General features: G+C 36.9%; 1 protein-coding gene across 1 annotated transcript in view; it reads right to left on the bottom strand.

Moving 5' to 3' along the window:
* The window catches only part of lamb2l (laminin, beta 2-like), a 58873-nt gene that overhangs the window by 4823 nt on the left and 29311 nt on the right, over positions 1-24739 (bottom strand). The window contains exons 6-29 of the mRNA XM_051096416.1: positions 24249-24437; positions 24072-24135; positions 22863-23065; positions 22643-22763; positions 22378-22566; positions 22121-22300; positions 19379-19491; positions 19197-19276; positions 18840-18996; positions 14980-15117; positions 14726-14887; positions 12892-13013; positions 10741-10861; positions 10360-10552; positions 9998-10141; positions 9084-9315; positions 7021-7184; positions 6724-6948; positions 6408-6622; positions 3100-3196; positions 2644-3016; positions 1781-1965; positions 400-647; positions 83-298 (exon numbers count right to left, since the gene is read on the bottom strand). Coding sequence (XP_050952373.1) covers positions 83-298; positions 400-647; positions 1781-1965; positions 2644-3016; positions 3100-3196; positions 6408-6622; positions 6724-6948; positions 7021-7184; positions 9084-9315; positions 9998-10141; positions 10360-10552; positions 10741-10861; positions 12892-13013; positions 14726-14887; positions 14980-15117; positions 18840-18996; positions 19197-19276; positions 19379-19491; positions 22121-22300; positions 22378-22566; positions 22643-22763; positions 22863-23065; positions 24072-24135; positions 24249-24437 — 4131 coding nt within the window. The remainder of the gene's footprint in view (positions 1-82; positions 299-399; positions 648-1780; positions 1966-2643; positions 3017-3099; positions 3197-6407; positions 6623-6723; positions 6949-7020; positions 7185-9083; positions 9316-9997; positions 10142-10359; positions 10553-10740; positions 10862-12891; positions 13014-14725; positions 14888-14979; positions 15118-18839; positions 18997-19196; positions 19277-19378; positions 19492-22120; positions 22301-22377; positions 22567-22642; positions 22764-22862; positions 23066-24071; positions 24136-24248; positions 24438-24739) is intronic.

Genomic DNA, 24739 nt, shown 5'->3' with positions numbered 1-24739 from the left:
CAAACCAGCAGTCAAATTTCAAAACATACCTAACCTGAATATGCTGTTTTCTCACCAGGGATGTTCAAGCAAACACCAATACCTTTTTGGCAATAGTTTGTAGCTCCTCGCTGGTAGCGGTCAGGTTCTTCTGAACATCTTCAGCATTGCCTAGAGCTGTCACTGAGGCACCAACAGTTCCATTACATCCTTTCCCTCCACACTTCAGTGCACCGCCACTGTCACGGCAGCCAGCTCCTCCACATGGGCTATCTGGACAGCTACTATCTGCACTAGCATCGCCTTGGCCACCACATACCTTAAGGCATAAGAAAAACAAGAATCGAGAATGTGTCACTGATAAAGTTTTCTGATGCTTTCTTCCAGGTCTCAGGTCAAAGTTTTGCACAAAGTTTGTACCCTGTTGCTGAGTTGCTGGAGCTTTTGGTCTATCTCATGAGCTTTTTCGTCCAGCTCAGACAAAGACTTATTATTGGCAGTGAGTGTACGCAGGAAGCGGTCCTTTTTCTCTTTCAGCAGTGCTTCGGTACGGTTACGTGTGTCTTTAGACTGTTCCACGGGACTCTGAGGTCCGTATACGGAGGCATTACAGCGCTGCTCTGAATTCAGTGAGCTCTGGTAGTACTTGCGCACATTTTCAAACTGCTCTGTAAAACAAAAATGTCAAAAAGACATTATCATGTGTTAAGTATTAAGACTTGTATGGCTTAATATAACACAAATCATATGTCTTACTGACATATGTGGTAGAAAAACCCATGAAAGATTTACACTGTTGTAAAAATCCACATTGTTTTATACATATTTTGAACTATGGGGGGCGCCATTATTATGATGTGAAATGGAGCACTCTGTGAGCGCTACCTGTTGCTATTTTTACCACAACACAACTCAGAAAATAAAATACTGATACGATGACCACAGCTACTGAAATAGCTTACAGGTGGCGATGGATATAAGTGTAGGCTTAAACCAAATGCCATACCATAAATTTTTCCCCACAAGGAGTCTAAACACCCCCGGATATCGAGTGAAATCTGCACTGAGAAACTCCTTCAGTGGCTGCGGTGTCATGACAAGCGGCGACATCTAGCATTTCTTGTCTCTATTTGTAAGCTCTTTCAGTAGCTGTGGTCTACTAAAAGCCTCAAAGGCATCAGGGCTAAAGTGGAGAGAACAAAGACGTGGGTCTTTAAGAAGTTTTATTCGTCCACAGGCTTCTTCTCATTCTTTTCTCCTCTTCTTATTGCTAGGAAAGCAGTGAAGACGTACATCGCTTCTCTTGCTGCCCTTGACTGAAAATTACAACCAAAATCCGCACAATATGGCATCGTATCAGTATATTATTTTCAGAGTTGTGTTGCAGTAAAATAGCAACAGGCAGCACCAGTAGTTCACCAAGTGCAACCATTTGACTTCATCGAAATAATGGCACTAATTTTTTTTCAGGCAACAGACAATATAATAATTGACAACCAATCAGAATTTACCTGACTTCAAAAAGCTCAAGCATTTAAAGCTGCAGACGACAAATAGGCAGCATGAGCTTATAATAAAAAGAACATCGTCATCTGTTGATATTATCAATTTAATTATCTTTGATGGTGTGAACTGGCCTTAAATGAAAGTCATTTCAGACAAGAAATTTTGATTAGAATATTACGAAGTAATTGATTATTTTTTTCTTTGGTTAATTTTGATTGGATTTTGAATTTAACAAATGTCAAGTCTTATGTTTTTTTTTCTAACAGCTCAAACAAAACTTCTTAAAAAATAATACCTGCCAGTCCAGCAGTGAGAAAACTCTGCAGCTCTTTGCGCAGTCGGTGAAGTGTATTGTTCAAGTCTTTCAATTCGTTCTCCAGTGCAGTTAGGTTTCGTTTCAGAGCATTGTTGAGGTCTGCCGTCACATTCAGCTCTCGACTCACGCCCATCAGACGCCCATCAGTCAAAGCGATCTCCGCTCTGAAAATATGTCCATTTAAATAGAGAAAAATGGCAGTCATCCTCATGTAACATGCAACCAAAGTCCAAAATTATACTTGCAAAGTGCCAAATGCAACATATAATTTATGTTGGGTGCATAACAAAACAGCTTTTGCAAAATAATGCATGGATTAAGTTAAATTTTAAGAATGATAAGCTAACCCTTGTTAATGCAAGTGACAAATGATTTTTAGGCCCTGTTTTCAAGCCTTACGATAGTGAAATGTGACCCTGGACCACACAAAACCATTCATAAGGGCAATTTTTTATTGAGATTTATACATCATATGAAAGCTGAATAAATAAGCAGAGAACAATATTTGGCCGAGATACCACTATCTCTGAGGGCGCAAAAAAAATAGAAATACTGAGAAAATCGCCTTTAAATTTATCCAAATTAAGTTCTTAGCAATGCATATTACTGATCAAAAATTAAGTTTTAAAATATTTACAGTAGGAAATTTACAAAACATCTTAATGGAACATGATCTTTACTTAATATCCTAATGATTTTTAGCACAAAGGAAAAATTAATCATCTTAAACTATATAATGTGTTGTTGGCTATTGCTACAAATATACTTGTGCTACTTATGACTGGTTTTGTGGTCCAGGGTCACAGATATTTACAGTGCCACCCACTGTGTGCAAGCTTTACCTCAAGTCATCAATAGCCTGGCTTATTAAATTATAGATTCCCTCTCGGTCTCCATCTTTAATCAGTTCTTGAACCTGTGCCAGCTTCTCCTCCAGGTCACGTATACGGCTGTCGCTGACTCCAGGCACCTCACCCTTTTCCAGAATCATGGCAATGACATTCTTGATGTGGGTCAGATCTCGGCTGATCTGGCACACGGCATCATCCCATAGCTGGAAGCAGGGATGGCAGGGAACGCACTCGGGGAAGTTCCCGGTAAAGCCACGAGCGCACTCGTTACAGCGACGTCCTGAAGCCTCCTCCTTACACAAGCATGCACCTGTTACGCGGTCACACTGCACCATCTCGGACCCCAGAGGGTTGCAGTTACACTCTGATCAGAGGGAGATAAAGTAATAATGATATGACACAGAGAAGAAAAAAGAGTAAGACGTGTACTGTATGTGCACTACTCACCTTCACATTGCACTCTGGGATCACCCCAGTGAAATGCCTCACACTCACTGCACTGTCGCCCTCCAAAACCTGGCTGACAATGACACTGGCCACTGAACTGCAAGTAGAGAGGCAGAAAATGAAAATCATTAAAGGAACAGCCCACAAAGGAATTACTCACCCTTGTGTCGTTCCAAACCCGTAAGACCTTCATTCATCTTCGGAACACAAATGAAGATATTTTTGATAAAATCAGAGAGCTTACTGACCCTATATAGACAGCAATGGAACTGCCACATTCAAGGCCCAGAAAGGAAGTAAGGACATCGATAAAATAGTCCATGTGACATCAGTGGTTCAACTGTAATGTTTTCTTTGCGCAAAAAACGTATTCTCGTAGCTTCATAACATACGGTTGAACCACTGATGTCACATGGATTATTTTAACAATGTCCTTACTACCTTTATGTGCCTTGAACTTGTCAGTTGCTTTGCTGTCTATGCAGGGTCAGAATGCACTTGGATTTTATCAAAAATATCTTCATTTGTGTTCCTTAGATGAACGAAGGTCTTGCAGGTTTGGAAAAAGATGAGGGTGAGTAATTAATGACAAAATTTTCATTTTCGGGTAAACTATCCCTTTAAGTCATTAAGTCATAATTAAATCCATGACAAAAAAAGATTAATTAATTATAAATAAAAAATGAATATAATCTGAAGCATCTCTGATCGTAATGCAAGTCTAAAATGTCTACTACGACTGTTTAAGGTGGCAAATATTTAGGTATCTGTTCTAGTTTGTGTCTAAATCATGTTTAATTTTAAACTGTATATTTAAATGTATTTTTAATTTCGCAAGAAACACTACCATTAAACATCTGTTCTCATAATATTTTGAAAGAAGTCTCTTATGCTCATCAAGGATGCATTTTTTGGATTAAAAACACAATAAAAACAGTAATATTGTGTAATATTATAATTTAAAATAACAATTTTCTATTTTAATACATTAAAATGTAATTATTCATGTGATGGCAAAGCTGAATTTTCTGTATCCATTACTATAGTCTTCAGTGTCACAAGATCATTTAGAAATGATGTGCTCAAGAAACATTTCTTAATATCTATAATGAAAACTGCTTAATATTCTTGTGGAAACTGTGACAAAATTCCAGATTTTCAGGATTATCTGATGAATAGGAAGTTCAAAAGAACAGCATTTATTTGAAATTTTATTTTATTTGAAAAAATCTTTTGTAACATTATAAATACTAGCATTTTTTATTCATTTATTACATCCTTGCTTAATGAAAATATTAATTTATTAAACAAATCTTGCTGACCATTTTGAATTTTTGTAGTATATATATATATATATGTGACCCTGGACCACAAAACCAGGCTTAAGTCGCTGGGGTTTATTTGTAGCAATAGCCAAAAATACATTGTATGGGTCAAAATTATTGATTTTTCTTAATTAGGAAATTAAGTAAAGATCATGTTCCATGAAGATATTTTGTAAAATTCCTACTGTAAATATATAAAAACTGAATTTCTGATGCATTGCTAAGAACTTCATTTGGACAACTTTAAAGGTGATTTTCTCAATATTTTGATTTTATTTGCACCCTCAGATTCCATATATTGAAATAGTTGTATCTCGGCCAAATATTGTTCTATCCTAACAAACCATACATCAATGGAACACTTATTTATTCAGCTTTCTGATGATGTATAAATCTCAATTTCGAAAAATGGACCCTTATGACTGGTTTTGTGGTCCAGGGTCACATATATATATATATATATATATATTGGCAATTTAATAAATAGTTTAATAAAAAGTAAATGCTTAAATAATATATGAATAAATAGGTTTGGACTCAGTCTAATGGTAGTTTAAAGACAATTAATTAATTTTGCAAAACAAAATGTTGTTTGTATCATTTCAAGCTTAGCAGGCACTATATGTTTTTGCATGACAATAGATAGTTGCCTTGTATATTTAATCACATGTAAGGTGGGCGTACACGGTGCGATTTTTGAGGTCGTACGAGCTCGCATGCGATTTTTTTGGTTATCGGAGGAAATCGTCTCTTCTCGTATGGTCGGGGCTCGTATGGTGTGTGAGAAATTACGAGATGAGCAGAGTGCCTTACGAGCACTTCCCGACCTCACGATCATTTTTAAACATGTCAAAAAACTTCGGGAGGTGTCGGATTGAAAGCGTGACGTGTGTGCTGTTGAACGAGCTGATTTGTTGAGCAAACTGGAAATGACCAATCAGAAGCTAAGAACAGAAAACCACAGAAGAGGAAAGATGAACACGGCAGCGCCACGGAGAATTTGGACTGTCGAGAAAGAGGACAAACTCGCTGAACTCTGGCAAGAACAGCGAGCGCTAATATATCGAGCAGCATTTATCATGACAGGGTCGTCCGAGATGTTGTCCATGTTTTTGGCGCGGAACTTCGTGAATGTGATTGCCTCGGAAATCGGCAGGTTTTAAAATCGTACCGTGTACCACTGCGTCCGTAAACAAAGTCACTTGTGACGTGTGCATGGCCATACGGTCTTCCGACTGTCCGAATTCGCACCGTGTACGACCGCCCTTAGGAGTTTGAATATCCCTGTTTTTAAGCGTTTGTTCACCCAAAAATTAAAATTCTGTCATTAATTACTCACCTCATGTCGTTCTAAACCCATAAGACCTTTTGTTCATCTAGGGTGGCGTAGAGCAGTGGTTCTCAACTCCAGTCCTCGGGGTCCACTGCTCTGCACATTTTGTATGTTTCTTAATCTAACACACTCAGTTCAGTTCATGGATCTTTCTCCTAAAGAGCTGATGATCTGAATCAGGTGTGTTAAATGAGGGAGACATACAAAATGTGCAGAGCAGTGGGTCCTGAGGACTGGAGTCGAGAACCATTTTTGCTTTTTCTGCACACAAAAAGTATTCTCGTAGCTTCATAAAATTACTGTTGAACCACTGATGTCACATGGACTATTTTATCAATATCCTTACTAAATTTCTGGACCTTGAATGTGGAAGGACCCTTGCTGTCTATGCAGGGTCAGAAAGCTCTTGGATTTCATCAAAAATATCTTAATTTGTGTTCTGAAGATCTTACGGGTTTGGAACAATGTGAGGCGAGTAATTAATGAATTAATTTATATTTTTGGGTGAACTGTCCCTTTAATATAGAGTCACATCGGTTCATGTCTTGACCTATGTCTGTTTATTGTCATTTTTTGTTTTATGTTAAGTTTCAGTCTGATAAAATACAGATTTAATGATGAAGAAAGATACTGTATGCCACAGGACATACCATGTTGCAGTGAGTGCTGAGGGCATTTGGTTGGGCACATTCACAGGGTTCGCATCCACAGTCCGAGCCGAAATTCCAGTGGTTGGGGGCGCACTGGTCACAGTTGTGGCCGATGATGTTTGGCTTGCAGGGGCATTGGCCAGTTTGTTTATCACAGTGACACACTCCATCAGTACAGTAGTCTTCTAAAGTTCCTGCTGTTACACAAGTACAGCCTGTGGGACGAGACAGAATGCAGAATTAGACATTAAGACCTTCATTCATTCATTGTAAATAAAACACTTGTGTTTTGAAGCTTATGTCTCACTGTACTTACGCCTACAATCCTGAGCAAGCGCATTTCCATAGTAACCCGGTTTACACTCAGAGCAAGAGTGGCCGTCGGTGTTATACAGGCACCTGAGGCACTGACCAGTTCGTGAGTCACATGACTCTGGGTCCTGGCGGTCAATGTTCCCGTTGCACTCACATGGCCGGCACATCCCGCCAGGCTGCCCAGGATCACCATAGAAACCAGGGGCGCACTGATCACAACGAGGACCTGAGAGAGTACATGGTCAGTAAACCTTCTTAATGAGCGTTAAAAACTATTGATTTCGTGACACTAGTTTACCTGCATATCCGTGAGCACACTGGCAGAGGATCTGATTAGATGAATAGTCTGCGTGACAGGAAGCGCCATTGGAGTTTCCACTGTTAGGGTGTCCTGGACATGGACAGGGGCGACAGTGCTCGCCAGAACCCAACATTGGGTTACCATAGAAGCCGTTTACACACCTAAAGTAAGAAAGGACAGAATAATCAATACACTCCTTTAAAGAATAATATCTTAATTATTTTATTTTTGAGGAAAACATTCCAGGATTTTTCTCCATGTAGTGGACTTCAATGGGGATCAACAGGTTGAAGGTCCAAATTGCAGTTTCAGCGCAGCTTCAGGGGGCTATACACGATCCCATTCGAGGAATAAGGGTCTTATCTAGCGAAACAATTGGCCATTTTCAAATTGTATTCTACAGTTACTTTTTAACCACAAATGCTCGTCTTGCACTAGCTCGACTTCACGCATTACATAATCACGTTGGAAAGGTCACACGTGACATAGGTGGAAGTAACAACCCAATGTTTACAAAGTGAATGTACAAAGAAAGTCAAACGTCCTTTACAAAAAAAGCAAAACAACAAAATTAGATAACGTTTTTGCCTTACCCTACATTTTTGAACCGAAGTACACTGATATAGAACTAACCACGTGTGACTTTTCCAACGTGATTACGCAATGCGTAAAGAGGTGCATGTGCATCACAGAGCTAATGCAAGATGAGCATTTGTGGTTAAAAAGTATAAAAAATATACTTTATTTTAGAAAATGACTGATTGAAACTGACATTCAGCCTGTTGGCCACCACTAAAGTCCCATATAAAGTTAAAGGTCAAAAATTTACATCCCCCTTTCAGAAGCTGCAAAATGTTAGTTATTATTACCAAAATATGAGAGATCATACAAAATACATTTTATTGTTTATTTAGTACTGACCCGAATAAGATCTTTCACATTAAAGATGTTTACATATAGTCCACAAGAGAAAATAGTAGCTGAATTTATAAAATGACCCCATTCAAAAGTTTACTTTCTGGTATTCAGAAAAATCCTTCAAGTCCCACAAATTCTTTGGTTTTCCAGCATTTTTGTGTATTTGAAACCTTTCCAACAATGATTGTATGATTTTGAGATCCATTTCTTTCACACTGAGGACAACTGAGGGACTTCAAATGCTTCAGAAGGAAAAACTATGCACTAAGAGCTGGGGGTGAAACTTTTGAACAGAATGGAGATGTGTGCATTTTTTTTATTTTGCCTAAATATCATATTTTTTTCCATTTAGTACTACCCTTCAGAGGCTGCAGAAGATACTTACATGTTTCCCTGAAGACAAAATAGGTTAAATTTACCCTGATCTTTAAATTCTAAAAGTTTTCACCCCCCCGGCTCTTAATGCATCATGTTTCCTTCTGGAGCATCAGTGAGCGTTTAAACCTTCTGAAGCAGGTAGTTTAACTGTTCAGGACAAACAAGGAACTCACGAACAACTATTACTAAACAAATAAAAACACAGATGTGGATCATTCTGAGAACACAGTATTAAGAATCAAGCTTATGTTAACTTTTGAATGGGGTCATTTTTATAAATGTAACTTCTATTTTCTCTTGTGGACTATATGTAAACATCTTTTATGTGAAATATCTTATTCAGGTCAGTACTAAATAAACAATAACATGCACTTAATACCATCCCTCTTATTTTGGTAAAATAATCAACATTTTGCAGATTCTGAAAAGGGTGATGTAAACTTCTGACCTCAACTGTATGGAGAAAAATCGTGGAATGTTTTCCTTATTTTTTTTTAACGAAGAAAGACAGACATGAACATCTTGGATGACACGGGGTGAGTAAATTATCAGGAAATTTTTATTCTGAAAGTGAACTAATTCTTTAATTAATTTACCTGCTGTCATATTTAATATGAAGATTGTGTCTGTCTCACCCTCCTTTGCATTACATTGCTTTAATGCATTACATTGTGACTTTAATCAGTGACCCAATTGTAATTTGTCACATTGATTTAGTCTCACTTATGTAATCAGTGTATTGACTACATTAAGTAGTCTCTCACCTCTCACACAGCTGTCCAGCTGTGTAGTCTCTGCACTCATAGCATTCGCCTGTTTCAGGGTCACAGCTCTCTGCATGGCCATTACACTGGCACTGTCTACAGTTTGGAAATCCCCACTGACCTGGCTGGCATTCTGAGCACTGGCGGCCATTCGCCCCATGCCGGCAAAGGCACTGGCCCGTAACAGGGTCACACTGATGCCCTACAGAGCCCTGAGAGTGGCAGTCACATACTGTTGCAGACAGAGAAAAGGGAGTTAGGGACAATGAGAAATGTGTCAAATTGAATTTAATTACAATCTTAAACAAACAAAAAAAAAAAAAAATACAATATAAAAACAACGATGATGGCCTTAAGTGTCTAATAACTATTTTTATATTATCAGTTTATTTTCATTTTAATATTAGTGCTGTCAAAAATTAATCGCGATTAATCACATCTAAAATAAAAGTTTGTGTATACGTAATATATGTGTGTGTGCTTAAATATATACCTTAAATATAAATCACATATACAGTAAATATGAACACATATATACATGTAAATATTTCTTAAATACAGTTGAGGTCAGAAGTTTACACACACCTTGCAGAATCTGCAAAATGTTAATTATTTTACCAAAATAAAGGGATCATACAAAATACATGTTATTTTTTATTTAGTACTGACCTCAATAAGATATTTCACATAAACCACATTTACATATAGTCAGCAAGAGAAAATAATAGTAATTTTTGTAAAATAATTAACATTTGTAAAGTTCTGGTTTCAACTGTATATATATGTCTGTGTGTGTATTTATATATACATCGAACACAAACATATATTATGTAAACAAAACAATGAATCAATTTGACATCACTATTAAATATCAATTAAAATATTTATTCTCCTCTAACAATAAAAAGTCTTACCAGTGCATCCATTGGGCCCAAATCCATATGTCCCCGGTGCACACTGATCACAATTACGGCCTATAACATTGGGTTTACAATGGCACTGACCTCCAACTTTGTCACACTCAGCACTCGTTGAACCCTGAGGGTCACATTGACAAGCTGCAGAAACAAAAAGTTCAAACTATTATCACTGTTTAAGAAGACATTCATATAAGACTAAACAACAGCATGAGATTAAAATATCTTAATTTGTGCTCTGAAGATGATCGAAGGTCTTACGGGTTTGCAACGACATGAGGGTGAGTAATTAGTAACTGAATTTTAATTTTTTGGTGAACCATCCCTTTAACTTTTGACCCCATCACTGTGCGACTCACCCAGGGCCCCGTTATACATGATCGCGGAGATGCTGCAGATGAGCGCAGTGCACAGCTCGGCCAGCGCAGGCATCGGCATGGTCATGAAGGAATCCAAACACATATACAACTCCATCTCCTGTCGTCGACGCTCATCTGGACCGTCGTCACCCTGGAAACCTGGGAGCTCCTCATACCTGGGTATCAGTACAAGCTGTGGGGAGAAAGAAAGAAAGAGTAAGCATTTGTCATTTTTACAGTAAGTTTTATGTAATTACACCAGCAGGGGGCAGTGCGTGTTTTAACTGTGGTTTGGAAATTGCACCATGTGCCTTCCTTTGTTTAAAGCTTTTAATAATATGTAAAAATGACTGAGAATGGTAAATGAGAGAGGATCCTTACCGAGTCTATCAGGGTGAAGGCGGTGAGGTGTCGGTGAGATACGCCATGGCGCTGGAAACGGATGGACACCACATACTGGTTGTTTGGCTCAAAGCAAAAAGGCCTTGGCATTTCAACATACCTGTCAAGAGTTACAAACATTACTATATATTAATAAACAGCCTAACAATGCATATTTCTTTACGTTTACTACTGCAAATCATTTAAAAATGTCTGCGCATATACAGTCAAACCAAATTATTTAGACATCACATTTCATTTTTGATATTTTCTTTAATAGTGGGTGCAGGACACTAGTTCAAGTATGTAAGTGAAGATAGCAAAATTAAGTCAACTGTGACATATTATACCCCAAAAAAAAATCTTCACACAGTGGACTACCAGTAAAACTGATAAACATTTGGGACCAAAAATTATTCAGACGCTTTGACCTGACCATTTTTTTGCTTAAGCGTGTTTTCTTTAATTGCTAACGTGACCTTTTTATGCCACAGACTGAACAAACATAAGCATCGCTTGGTAGTTGGTCAACAACGTATTGATAGTTGTGTTAATATTGTCATACTAACAGTTGTCTAAATTTTAGGTTGATTATAATGCATTATATACCTTTCTATCAAAGTTATCTGACGTTATCAAGACACAGTTCAACTCTGAGTTCTTGTCACATTTTATTACCATTTTCTAGCGAATAAACTGTGATAATGTGAGAAATGCTAAAGGTGTCTGAATAAATGTTGATTTGACTGTACAACAGAGTCCAAAAATCTGATGGGATCCAAAGAAAATTTTTAGTTTAATGTCTAATTTAACTGTGACCTATTTCAATAGATCATAATCATATAATAGTTTTCCTATTTAAATAACAACCACTTCCATTCGTTTTGATTTGTTTTAAATTTACTTGATCAAAAATACTGCAAAAACGTGATATTGTAAAATATTATTGCAGTTTAAAATATAGAAATATCTATATAGAAATATAAAATATATTCTATTAAATATATTTTAAAATGTAATTTATTCCTGTGATGAAAAAGCTGAATTTTCAGCATCATTACGCCAGTCTTCAGTGCCACATGATCCTTCAGAAATCTTTCTGATTTGCTGCTCAAAAAACATTTATTATTATTATTATTAGTATTAAGTTGTTCCACTTAATATTTTTGTGGAAACAGTTATAATTTTTTTTATAACTAGAAAGTTCAAAAGAACAGAATTTATTTGAAATTTAAATATTTTGAATTATAATTTAATAAAATTAAAACTATGTTTACTGTCACTATTCAATTGAATGCATCCTTGCTAAATAAAATTCTTTCAAAAAAATAAAACGAAAAATAAATAAACTAATAATAAAATAAATCTGAATTTTACTGATCCCAAACTTTTAACTGGCACTGTGTTCGTCAGAAATATGCAATTACTATGCGGGACATGATTATTATTTTTATTCACAAAGTATCAATATATTTCACCAGCTTTAATCGGGTTAAAGCACATACAGCTGCTTCCTCCCTCTATGTTAACAACACTCATTGACTCAAATCCTTTTCCAGCACCAGACAGCCACCCTTATTTAGTTTCTACAGCAGCTCCACCAGCCTGATAAAGTCTGTGAAGTCTTATCTTCTGCCCGGCTTTAATTTCTCCATCGAAAGACTTAGACCAGTAATATCCAGATTGAACTTCCTGAACTCACCTGGCTCCCTGTCTCCTTTCATTTTCTCGTGTTTCTCCTACTTTCTTACTCAGCCAGTGTCTTATTTTTTAATTCTCTCAGTGGTTGCTCAAAAGGATATGCAGCTTTTGACATAGTCTAATTTACTCCTGCATTCCCCGAGCTTGGGACGAGGCCAAAAATCAGATTAGAGTCAGATTACAATGGCACCTAAAAACTTGAACTCCATGAAGGAAAATGATCAAAACAACTGCCTTGGAAATCTGTTTCCCATGAAGTGAGGGTGGGCCACAAGGTTTAATATAGTACTTTGTACATAATACGTAATTGAACATAAGTCTACACTACACCAACTGTGAATGGAGTGCTTACAAAGAAATATGAATGCATACTTGAATCCAAAAACAAAAAGCATTCCTTATACGTCAGGTAAACACGGACACACACAGACATAAACACAATGATATTACCTTCTGTGGTGGGACATTGTGACTGTGTACATCTGCTCTGTGGGCAACATGTTTCCACAGCGAAGACTTGTGGGTAAATCCAGGGATGTGACGCTCACTAGAGCCTCCCAGTCCTCTGTGGACTGCATAGAAACAAAAATAATGGACAAAATGATTACTTATAAAATAAATTTTAAAATTATACCAAATATGATATTTTGGGGTATTTTATTAAGAAAATACACTGGATTTTTTTACTTACTATGTTTGTCTTGTTTTCCAGTACAAATATCTCAACATTTTTAATTAGGATACATTTACTTGAGAAACGAAATGAGAAATTTCTGAAAAATCAATTATCAATTAAGTGAGTTTATGCTTAAAAACAAGACACACACACACACAAAAAAAACTGTGGTAACACTTTATTTGAAGGACCAGTTCTCACTACTAACTAGTTATGCATATTACTAGTATGTTGGCTGTTTATTAGTACACTACCAGTCAAAAGTTTTTGAACTAAGATTTTTAATGATTTTTTTTTTTTTTTACAGAAGTCTTTTCTGCTCACTAAGCCTGCATTTATTTGATCAAAGTACAACAAAAGCAGTAATATTGTGAAATATTTTTACTATTTAAAATAACTGTTTTCTATTTAAATATATATTTAAAAATGTAATTTAATCCTGTGATCAAAGCTAAATTTTCAGCATCATTACTCCAGATCCTTCAGAAACCATTCTAATATGCTGATTTGCTGTTCAAGAAACATTTATTATTATTATTATTATTATCATTATTATTATTATCAATATTTAAAACAGTCGAGTACATTTTTAAGGATTCTTCGACGAATAGAAAAATCCAAAGACCAGCATTTATCTGCAATTATAGAAATTAATATTTTTAAAGATTTCTATTTCAGATAAATGCTTTTCTTCTGAACTTTCTATTTATCAAAGAAACTTGATAAGATTCTGCTCAGTTGTTTTTAACATAATAATACCAATAATACAGGATTTTGCACAGCAAATCATATTATTAGAACGATTTCTGAAGGATCACGTGACTGGAGTAATGATGCTAAAAACTGAGCTTTGAAATCACAGGAATAAGTTACATTTTAAAATATACTCAAATAGAAAAGGGCTATTTAAAATAGTAAAAATATTTCAAAATTTACTGGTTTTGCTGTACTTTGGCTTAAATGCAGGCTTTGTGAGCAGAAGAGACTTCTTAAAAAAAATTAAAAATCTTTTGATTCATAGTGTACATTTACTAAGCACATATTAATGTCTTACTCTGCACTACCATATTGTAGATCCCTTAAACCTACTTCATACCTAAACTTACTAACAACTACTTTACTAACTATTATTAAGCAGCAACTTAGGAATTTATTGTGGGAAAACTCTTAGTTTATAGTGAATATGTTCCCTATTCTAAAGTGCTACCAAACCTGTCAGTGAGGTAAGAAAAATTCACTAGTTTAATCTCTGAGTTAATTTTCTGACTCACTAGCAGATACTTTTTTCATGCATTAAGCTTAAACTCACTTAACTTTGATATATTTTTCAGAAAAACAAAACTTAACTAAATGTGTATTGATTTAAGAATGTTTAGATGTTTATACTGGAAAACGCGGCAAAATACCTAGGAAGAAAATCATTTTTTGCAATGTTAAAGAGAGTTTTCAAACATAGTAGCTGGTTTCTAGTCACACTGGTTCCTGATGGTCATTACTTGTAGTTGGTATAACCAGCTGGTTGCTGTTTGTTGGCTAGTCTAAAATAATCCACCACCTAGTCAGCTACCACGTTTTGAAACAATCTCTCCAGTGTTTCAGACCACTCACCTCTGGCTCATATCTGATTATAATGTCATACTCCATAGCGTAAGGGATGTTGCTGATGGTGAACTCAAGGCCAGCGCCGTCTTTAACCCGAGCGAAGCCCGGCCCGGTCCATGTGACCATCTGACCTGGTTGTCTCTCTCTATGCACTGTGCTTACGCTGGGCTGAAAACAGATTGACAGATTCATATTAAACTAGATATGGCAGTGTAGCGTAAGGTATGGATTGGCTGATGAAAGTGGAGAATGCAATTTACAGTTTGCTGCAACTGTCGGATGCGTCTCAAAGCTGCCCTCTGCTGCTGGGCAATGTGCCGGCGATGATGACGACGTTTTCTTAGTTGATTGTTGAGATGCTGCACACAGTCGGTCTCAGCCTGAGGCCTTGGATTGCCCTAAAACATTTGAAAGTTATCACTTGACCAAAAATAATACCAAATGTGACTTTTAATGTCTTTTGTGACTCATTACTTGATCAGATGGCCTAAAGGTAATTAAAGGAGAACTCCACTTCCAGAACAATTTACAAATAATTTACTCACCCCCTTGTTCATGTTGATGTTCATGTCTTTCTGTCTTCAGTCGTAAAGAAATTATGGTTTTTGAGGAAAGCGTTTCAGGATTTTGTCTGGATATAATGAACTTCATTGGTGCACAAAAGCTTGTGTAGCACAGGCTCTAGGATGCGCGTTCTTGAACGATTCGTTCATTTTGAACGAATCTTTAATCTGACTCGGGAAGAATGGGGAGTGATTCATTCAGCCGCGCATGCTCAACATCCTATTAGGTTCTGTACTGGAATTAGTTCACCTGTTTCGAGTCTTCGGGTTTTTCAAATCGTTCGTTCATCTTATGCGGCTGTCACGTGATGCTGATTTTGCAAAAATGAACGAAATGACTCGAAAAAAGATTCGTTCATTTTTCTGAACGAGACTCAGAGGTCCGAGTCGTTAAAATGATCCGAACTTCCTATCACTTCTACGAATCACGTCTTCGAATCACCACAAGTTCATTGTCTGTGTACTCAGAAAGGTAGAGTATGTCGAAAAACTCCATGTTATTTTCTCCTACAACTTTAGAATCATCCGACATCGTTGTACCTTTTTGATTGTAAACAGCATTTGACTTGTACTTTCTTACTTCTTACTTTCTTGCGTTCGTTTTGTAAGCACTGGGTCTGTAGTTCCGCCTAGGTCCATGTGACCTTCCGACGTGATTCCATAGTAGGTGAACGCGCATCCCAGAGTCTGTGCTACATGAGCTTTTGTGCTTAAAAAGTAAACAATTTTTTATTTTCCGAAAAAAATGACCAATCATTTAGCTAGATAAGAGCCCTTTGAGGCTGCATTTAAAATACATTATGGAAGTTCAAAATCAGGACACCAATGAAGTCCATTATATGGAGAAAAATCCTGAAATGCTTTCCTCAAAAAACATAATTTCTTCACGACTGAAGACAGAAAGACATGAACATCTTGGATGACAAGGGGGTGAGTAAATTATTTGTGAATTGTTGTTCTGGAGGTGGAGTTCTCCATTAAAGTTAACATTTTTATACAAAATTCTGAAGGATCATGTGACACTGAAGACTGGAGTAATGATGCTGAAAATTCAGCTTTGCCATCAAATGAATAAATTACATTTAAAACATATTAAAATAAAAAGGTCATGTGGATTTCTAATAACATTTCACATTTCAGTTAAATAATGCAGTCTTGGTAAGCATAAGAGTCTTCTTTTAACACCCAACCCCAAACGTTTCAACACAACATCACACCCTTTCTAAAAAAAAAAAGTGAGTGAGGTGACAGGCAGTGAAAGTGTGAACTGGAATGATGATGGTGAAAGACTGTGTGAACCAGACAGTGCTGGTGTGTGTTTATATGTGTGGTGGGCATTAATAAGTCTCTCTGACAGGCTGGCATCTCTTCTGCTCTCTGATCTTATTCTGGGTCACTTCAGTTGTGGACCCGTGGAGCTTTCTGCAGTTCATCAGCGTGTTTGTTTGTGCAAGCACAGTGTGCCTGCACAACCAGCACTGTCTGAGTTTCTGAAGGGGGTACAGTGAACCATCCTGGAAAAACCTCACTCAATTACGGTTAAAAAACTGCTAATGTGAAAAGAAATCTTTTTTTCCCCAAAATATTAATATATATTTTTTAAAGATTTTAACTGAAAAACAAACAAACAGGCAAAAATACTGATTTAAAGGGATAGCTCACCCAAAAATGAAAATTCTGTCATTAATTACTCACCCTCATGTCTTTCCAAACCCGTAAGACCGTTCATCCTCAGAACACTAATTAAGATATTTTTGATAAAATCTCAAAGCTTTCTGACCCTTCATGGACAGCAACGCAACTGACGCATTCAAGGCCCAGAAAGGTAAGGACATCATTAAAATAATCAGTAAAATTGATTCACATTTGAATCATGATTCAGTCTTCTAGTGATTCACAAATTTCAAAAATCGATTTTCTAGTTAATATAATAATAATAGTCTAGCCTAATAATATGATGTTATCGGAACAACAGCAACAGCAATGGAGGAAGAAAAACAAATACATCCTGCCCCATTTTCAGCCAGGGCAAGTAATTAAAGTTATTGATCTTTTGTTTTTATGGGAAGTAGGGATGTGCCCCAATCCATATTCACAAAGGCACGGAAAATGAACAACGCGTTCTATGCAGCCACTAAAGGGACATGGTTAGCTGTCTGCTAGCGGTTGCCTGTTACATTACATAAAATTTCACTTACCACATAAACAGAGTAAGGAGAGGTGACTGATAGGACAATGGCGAATGATTTGCAGATCCTGAGCACCACTGACAAACATCTAATCGTGTAAAATGTGTGGCAATTACTGCCGCTTCATTGTGTAAACAGAGTATGTGCAATCGCAAATCTTGAAAGTGAAAGTAAAAAGCGAGCATATTAATAATGGCTCCCTGATGCGTGCAATTTATATATAGTATAATTACCCAACGATACAACTGTGATAGGAAGAATCAAAATATATGTATTTTCCTCCCATCTCGTATTTATTCCCTTTAGGAAGGGAAGTAGGCTACAAGTCATTTCCTTTCCGAACTTGGTATTCGGATTCGGGCACATCCATAATGGGAAGTGTAAAATATTTTTGGTTTATTAAAAAGATAATAGATATAAGGTAACACTGATTTCTTGAGTCAGGACCTATACTATAAACTGGTGTGTTTTTGTATCAAAATACTGGTGCATTTGATGTCAATTGTGCACAAAAAATTTAATCACCTAGTAGCTAAAGATTCCCACCCCTAGTGGTTCAACTGTTATTTTATAAAGCTACGAGAATACTTTTTGTGGTAATCTTGTGAATGTGTTTTGAAGACTGACACAGAAGAGAAAAAATTGTGGAACCACTGATGTCACATGGACTATTTCAACAATGTCCTTGTGAATCTTTCTGGGCCTTGAACTTGTCAGGTGCATTGCTGTCTATGCAGGGTCAAAAAGCTCTCGGATTTCATCAAAAATATCTTTATTTGTGTTCTGAAGATGAATGAAGGTCTTACGGGTTTGAAACGACATGAGAGTGAGTAATTCATGACATTTTTTTGGGTGAATAAACCTTTAAGGCAAAAGGCACTGAATTTTTAACCAAAGCTATCACCAAACCTAAGTGTGACTCAGAGGATATGATGGTATCAGATAGGCATGCTGCTCTGATTGTTTTGTCACACAAAGCAGTGGAAGTAAAGGTACCTGAGGGTTCAACTCACATCCGTATAAACCATCAAAGTATACGGTTTGACATTTAATACTTTACATCAACATTTATGGAGTGAAAGATCCATCTGAACCGAAAAATTGAGAAATTCTTTCACAGACATACACATTTTACTCTCTCAGTCTATGTGCCTGATCCTGTTTCCATGACCCATGATACCAGCATCACCCCCAGGAGCAGAACAGACACGTATTCATAACAACAGGAAGATTTAAAACAGTACCCTGATAATATGACATGAACTCTGTACAGTTTAGGCTGCCAAAAGGAAAAATAATACATAGTTAAAATGCCAGTATTAGGTGGATTTTAGAAATATGACCTCCATGGAATTGAGCATTACTCACTGGAAGATTAGGATCATCAGGGGAGTGACCTGTAGCTTTCTCTGCTTCGTACTTGTTATAATCTAGAGAAGCGCAGAAAAACGCAGGCTGCACTTCAGAACACTGCCGACCGATCAGATGAGGCCGACACTCACACTGACCATTGTCCATCCTGCATCTGAAGGTGAAAGAGAACAGTTCAATTCTCTAAACAAATGAAAGACTTTTTGACTTTAGTACCCATCCCAATCAAATCCCTAAAGAATGCAGGACTTTAATCTTGGCATATCACAACTACACCCAGATACCAGGCACTTCCTTATTACTAATCAAGGGTAAATACACATTTAAATGCAATAACTATTGTCAGTGACTCACCTGCTGCTGGTTGCTCCACCAAAGTCACAGTCACAGGGTCTGCAACCAGCCAGATCATTACTGAGTCCCCAGTATTCAGGCTGTACACAATCAAATACATAAAGATATTTTCTTAATTTTTCAAAATTAAAAATGCAACTTTTTGGTGATGGTTATAGTTTAAGGAGAGAATGAAGTTGTACCAGGCACTGGTTGCAGTAGCGGCCGGTTACGTATCTCTTACAGGAGCAGTCACCACTGATCTGATCACACGGCGCCCCAATCATAGTGATGCCACGGGGGTCACAGTTACACGCTGCCAATGACATACACATAAACAAAATAAATGTCATATACAGGGGCCTATTGGTGAGCATAAGAAACTTCTTTTAAAAACATTACCCAGTTTTACAGAGCCCAAACTTTTGTATTGTTTATACAAAAATAAATATTATAATATATGATTATATACATATGATTATATACATATATTACATGGGTATGCAGCAGGGATCAAGACGCTTAACCCGAATGTCAACGTGATTGCAAAGTGACACAGATTTTATACAATAGTAGTTCAATAAACAAGAAGTTAAAATTAAATGACTTATATTTTAGACACAATATTGGCTGTTTTTCTCAGTTTTGCTGATGAAAAAGTTCCAGTCAAAGTCACAGCAGAACTGTTAGCAGAATAATGTTTTAATGTTAATAAATGAATCAATGTTTTTGAATGAATAAACTGAGTTAATGATTCAGAACCCATTCACAAAAGACAGTCACTTGCCTCATTTCTGAATTAATTTGCCGTTTGAACGAATCAGTTGAATGAATGACTAAATGACTCACAGTCATTTGCCACCACCTACGGGTGGTTTGGTTTCATATTTAAAAGTATCAATGCATTTTTCCCAACATTTCTTATTTGCATGTTTAAAAAAATATTTAAAATATTAATCTTATAAAATTATTTATGCATTTTAAATTTTGCAGTGTAAATGCATATATAGAGAATATCTGTAACTCAGTTCAGATTGGGGGAATTGTAATGTTTATTATATTTTTATTAGGTAAATAATTTTTTTTTGCATTTAAAAAAAGCATAGATTTTTGTTTGTATATGCTCTTAATTATAGGTCTTAGAAAGAAAATCGGAAATTGCAATTGGTGCAACTCTAGTTTAAAGGGAACCCGTGGTATTAAAGGAGAAGTCCACTTCCAAAACAAAGATTTACATATAATGGACTCACCCCCTTGTCATCGAAGATGTTCATGTATTTCTTTCTTCAGTCGTAAAGAAATTATGTTTTTTGAGGGAAACATTTCAGCATTTTTTTTCCATATAATGGACTGATATGGTGACCAGATTCTGAACTTCCTAAATGCAGTGTAAATGCGGCTTCAAACGATCCCAAATGCGGTTATAAATGATCCCATCCGAGAAAGAAGGGTCTTACCTAGCGTAATGATCCGTTATTTTCATAAAAATCATACAATTTATATAGTTTTTAATGTCAAACCCTCGTCTTGTCTTACTCTGCCTGGACTGCATTGCAGTTCATGACAGTTAGGGTATGTTGAAAAAGGTTTGGGAATTTTTCGACACACCCTAACTGTCTTGAGCCAGAATACACAGTGTTCAAGGAGAGCAAAACAAGACGAACGTTTGAGATTAAGAAGTATTTAAATTGTATTTTTTTTAATGAAAATAACCAATCGTTTTGCTAGGATCGTTTACAACCGCATTTGGGATCGTTTGAAGCCACATTTAAACTGCTTTTTGGAATTTCAAAATCGGGGCAGTGCATCAGTCCATTATATGGAGAAAAATGCTGAAACGTTTTCCTCAAAAAACATAATTTTTTTTACGACTGAAGAAAAAAAGACATGAACATCTTGAATGACAAGGGGGTGAGTAGATTATATGTGAATCTTTGTTTCGGAAGTCGACTTCTCCTTTAAGACTTGAATGGCTTAATATAATGTAAATGATGAAATATGTAGTTGAAAACCCATGAATAATTTACGTCATTGAAAAAATCCACATTGTTTTATACATATTTTGGACTATGGGAGGAGCCATGATTTCGATGACGTCAAATGGTTACACTCAATGAGCAACTGGTGCTACCTGTCTCTATTTTTACCTCAACACAACTTGGAAAATAAAATACTGATACGATGATCACAGCTACTGAAAGTGCTTACAGATGGCGATGGATATAAGCGTAGGCTTAAACCAAATGCCATACCATCGATTTTCCCCCACAAGGAATCTAAACACTCCAGATACTAAGTGAAATCCGTGCTGAGAAACTCCTTCAGTGGCTGTGGTGTCATGACAAGCATCAGCATGTTTACATTCTGCCAGGATGGCATCTAGCATTTCTTGTTTCTGCCATCTGTAAGCTCTTTCAGTAGCTGTGATTGACTAAAAGCCTCAAAGGCATCAGGGCTGAAGTGGAGAGAACAAAGACGTGGGTCTTTAGGAAGGTTTATTTGTCCACAGGTGTCTTCCCATTCTTTTCTCCTCTTCTTACTGGAAGAAAAGCAGTGTAGACTTACATCGCTTCTCTTGTTGACCTTTGACTAAAGCTGCACAATGTGGCATCATATCAGTATTTTATTTTCTGCGTTGTGTTGTGGTAAAAATAGCATTAGGTTGCACCGGTAGCTCACCAAATGCAGCCATTTCATGTCATTGAAATAATGATGCCCCTCTATAGTCCATACTGTGTATAAAACAATGTGAATTTTTAAAATAACGTAAATCTTTCATGGGTTTTCTACTACATATTTTAGTAGGAGACATCATTTATTTAATATTAAGTCATAAAAGTCTTAATACCCCGTGTTCCCTTTAGACCAGTTTCTAGTTGTCAAATGTTAGTGGAACACTTGAGAAGAGCTGACTTCACATCCAACAACTGCACACAATCACTTACGTTGGCATCCTAGTGGATTGTCAAGACTAAGTCCATAGTGTCCCTCTTTGCAGTAGTCACACCGCTGACCCTTGACGTTTTGCTTACAGCGACACTGACCGCCAATCATACCCAGATCCAGATCAGTATGACTGTCACAAACTCCTCCCTCCACAGATCCCACCGGGTCACAATCACAAGCTGCATACAAACAGGAAACAACATGAACAACAGACAGGAGAAAACCACGCAAAGTCTCATAAAAATGAACAACTTACGGATACATGCTGCCGGGTCTCTGATGTCTTTCGTTGGATCCTGATAGTAAAAATGTTTACATGTTTCACAGTTGCGGCCCATGGTGTTGTGGAGACAGTTGTCACACACACCTCCACTGACGTTGCCCGTAGCCAGATACACCGCCATGTCAAAATGACATTGGTTGGAGTGGCCATTACAGTTGCATTCTGGGAAAAAAGGTCACAAATTAAAATTTATTTGCCATTTGAAATGCATTCTACATGCATGTGTACAGTATCTTACCCCTGCATGTATGTGCGTTATCAGTCTCAGCAGGCCTCCAGGGTGCATCATGGTAGAAATCTCTGCAGCGCTCACAGTTTAATCCCACAGTGTTGTGCTTACACACGCAACGTCCATGAATCTGTCCAATTAAAAGGATGGGATGTGTTAAATAGTGTGCTTCATTCACAATCCAGCAATAATCAAGCTGTTATTTAAAATCAGTTTGACGGATACCCACCATGCCCGAATCCCTGGTGTTCACTCCCGGTACTGGTGCGCACTCTGACGCGTGACCATAGCAGAAGCAGCTCCCACGTACAACCAGCTCATACAGTGCATAGTAATATTTCTGCAGCACATCCGGACGCCGGTCAAGCAGATTATCGCCCAAAGTGTGCAGTTTAGTGAAGTTTATCCGTAGGTTAGTGATCCGCAACAAATCTGAGGGAAGATTGTTAAAGCTCCGTGTGATTGGCAGCTGCATTACTTGCAGTGTTGTATACACACAGTAAAATGAACACTTACTACAGTAAATGAGAGTAAAATTGGCAGTAGCAAGTAAATAACTCACAAGTTGGCCATTAAAAGAGGTCATCCAAATTATACTGTTCTAAAACAACATGTAGATGAGTTTGTTTGTTCATTAGAACTGATTTAGATGAATTTAGCATTATATCACTGGTGATATCTTTTGCAGTGAATGGGTGCCGTCATAATTAGAGACCAAACAGTTGATAAAAACATCACAGTAATCCACAAGTAATCCACACAACTTCAGTCCATCAATTAATGTCTTTAGAAATGAAAAGCTGCGTATTTGTATGAAACAAAATCATCCTTAAGAAGTTTTTAACTTCAAACAAGTCCTCTATCCATAATAGTGAAAAATCTTTGAATCAGGAGAGAAATATGCACAGATCAAACTCTGTTTAAACAAAAACAGTACAAACCTGTTCTAAACAAACATGTCTGTGAATTTTGATGTGAAAGGACAACAAGGAAAGGACTTCTGCACTGGTGGAAGCGTTATTATGGATTATATAATCACATTTTTTTTCCAGAAGTGATGGTTCAAAGTTAAAATGCCTTAATTATAGATTTGTTTTTCACAAACATGCAGATTTACACATCACGAGATGTTCATTGATGGACTTCATGGAGTCATGTGGATTACTTGTGGATTGTGATGTCTTTATTTTATGGACTCTCATTCTGACGGCACCCATTCACTACATAGGATCCATTGTTGAGCATGTGATTTCCAGTTAATGCTAAATTTCTCCATCTGTTTTCCGATGAAGAAACAAACTTACGTCTTGGATGGCCTGAGGGTGAGTAAATTTTAAGCAAATTTTCATTTTTTGGGTGAACTATTTTTTTAATAATCCTATTTACATATAAACAAAATACATTTGAATAAAAAACTAACACACAACACTTCACTAACCTTGAATGTCAAGACTGTATGGGTCTTTGACTTGGATCGCAGGATCAAGCACTTTGTAGATGACCTAAAAATATTAATACAACCATATAGTGGGACTGTGAGTGAATGCTGCATTCAAAAGTAACAATAAAACACTGATTGAAAAATATTCTTAAAATAACCTCAGCACACACTCACCTCTCCTTCAGTAGACGGCTCAATGTCAGAATAGCGCTCCTCACAGATGACCTCATCGATAAACCGCAGAGAGTGGGCAGGAACCCAGGGGAAAGTCTTGGTGCAGTTGTAGGCGAAGTAGCGATATGGCCTCCACGTATGGCCAAAATCAGAAGAACGCTCAATTATCATAGCAGCAGGCCTAAATGTCTGTGGAGATGCAAAGATACACTTTTACTGATATACTGTATATACTTAAAGGGACAGTTCACCCAAAAATGAAATTTCTGTCATTTATTACTCACCCTCATGTCGTTCCAAACCCATAAGACCTTCATTCATCTTCAGAACACAATTTAAGATATTTTTAATGAAATCCGAGAGCTTTCTTTATTTCAGAAATTGTTGAGTAAAGTCATTATTTTAGTTTTCTTTGTGCACAAAATTAAGGTTGAACCACTGATGTCACATGGACTATTTTATCGATGTTTTTATAACCTTTCTGGGTCTTG

The sequence above is a fragment of the Labeo rohita genome, chromosome 23, assembly GCF_022985175.1.
Source record: "Labeo rohita strain BAU-BD-2019 chromosome 23, IGBB_LRoh.1.0, whole genome shotgun sequence".
NCBI classification, from domain to species: domain Eukaryota; kingdom Metazoa; phylum Chordata; class Actinopteri; order Cypriniformes; family Cyprinidae; genus Labeo; species Labeo rohita.
Note: the sequence above shows the minus strand (reverse complement) of the source record. Positions and strands in the feature narration are given on the sequence as shown.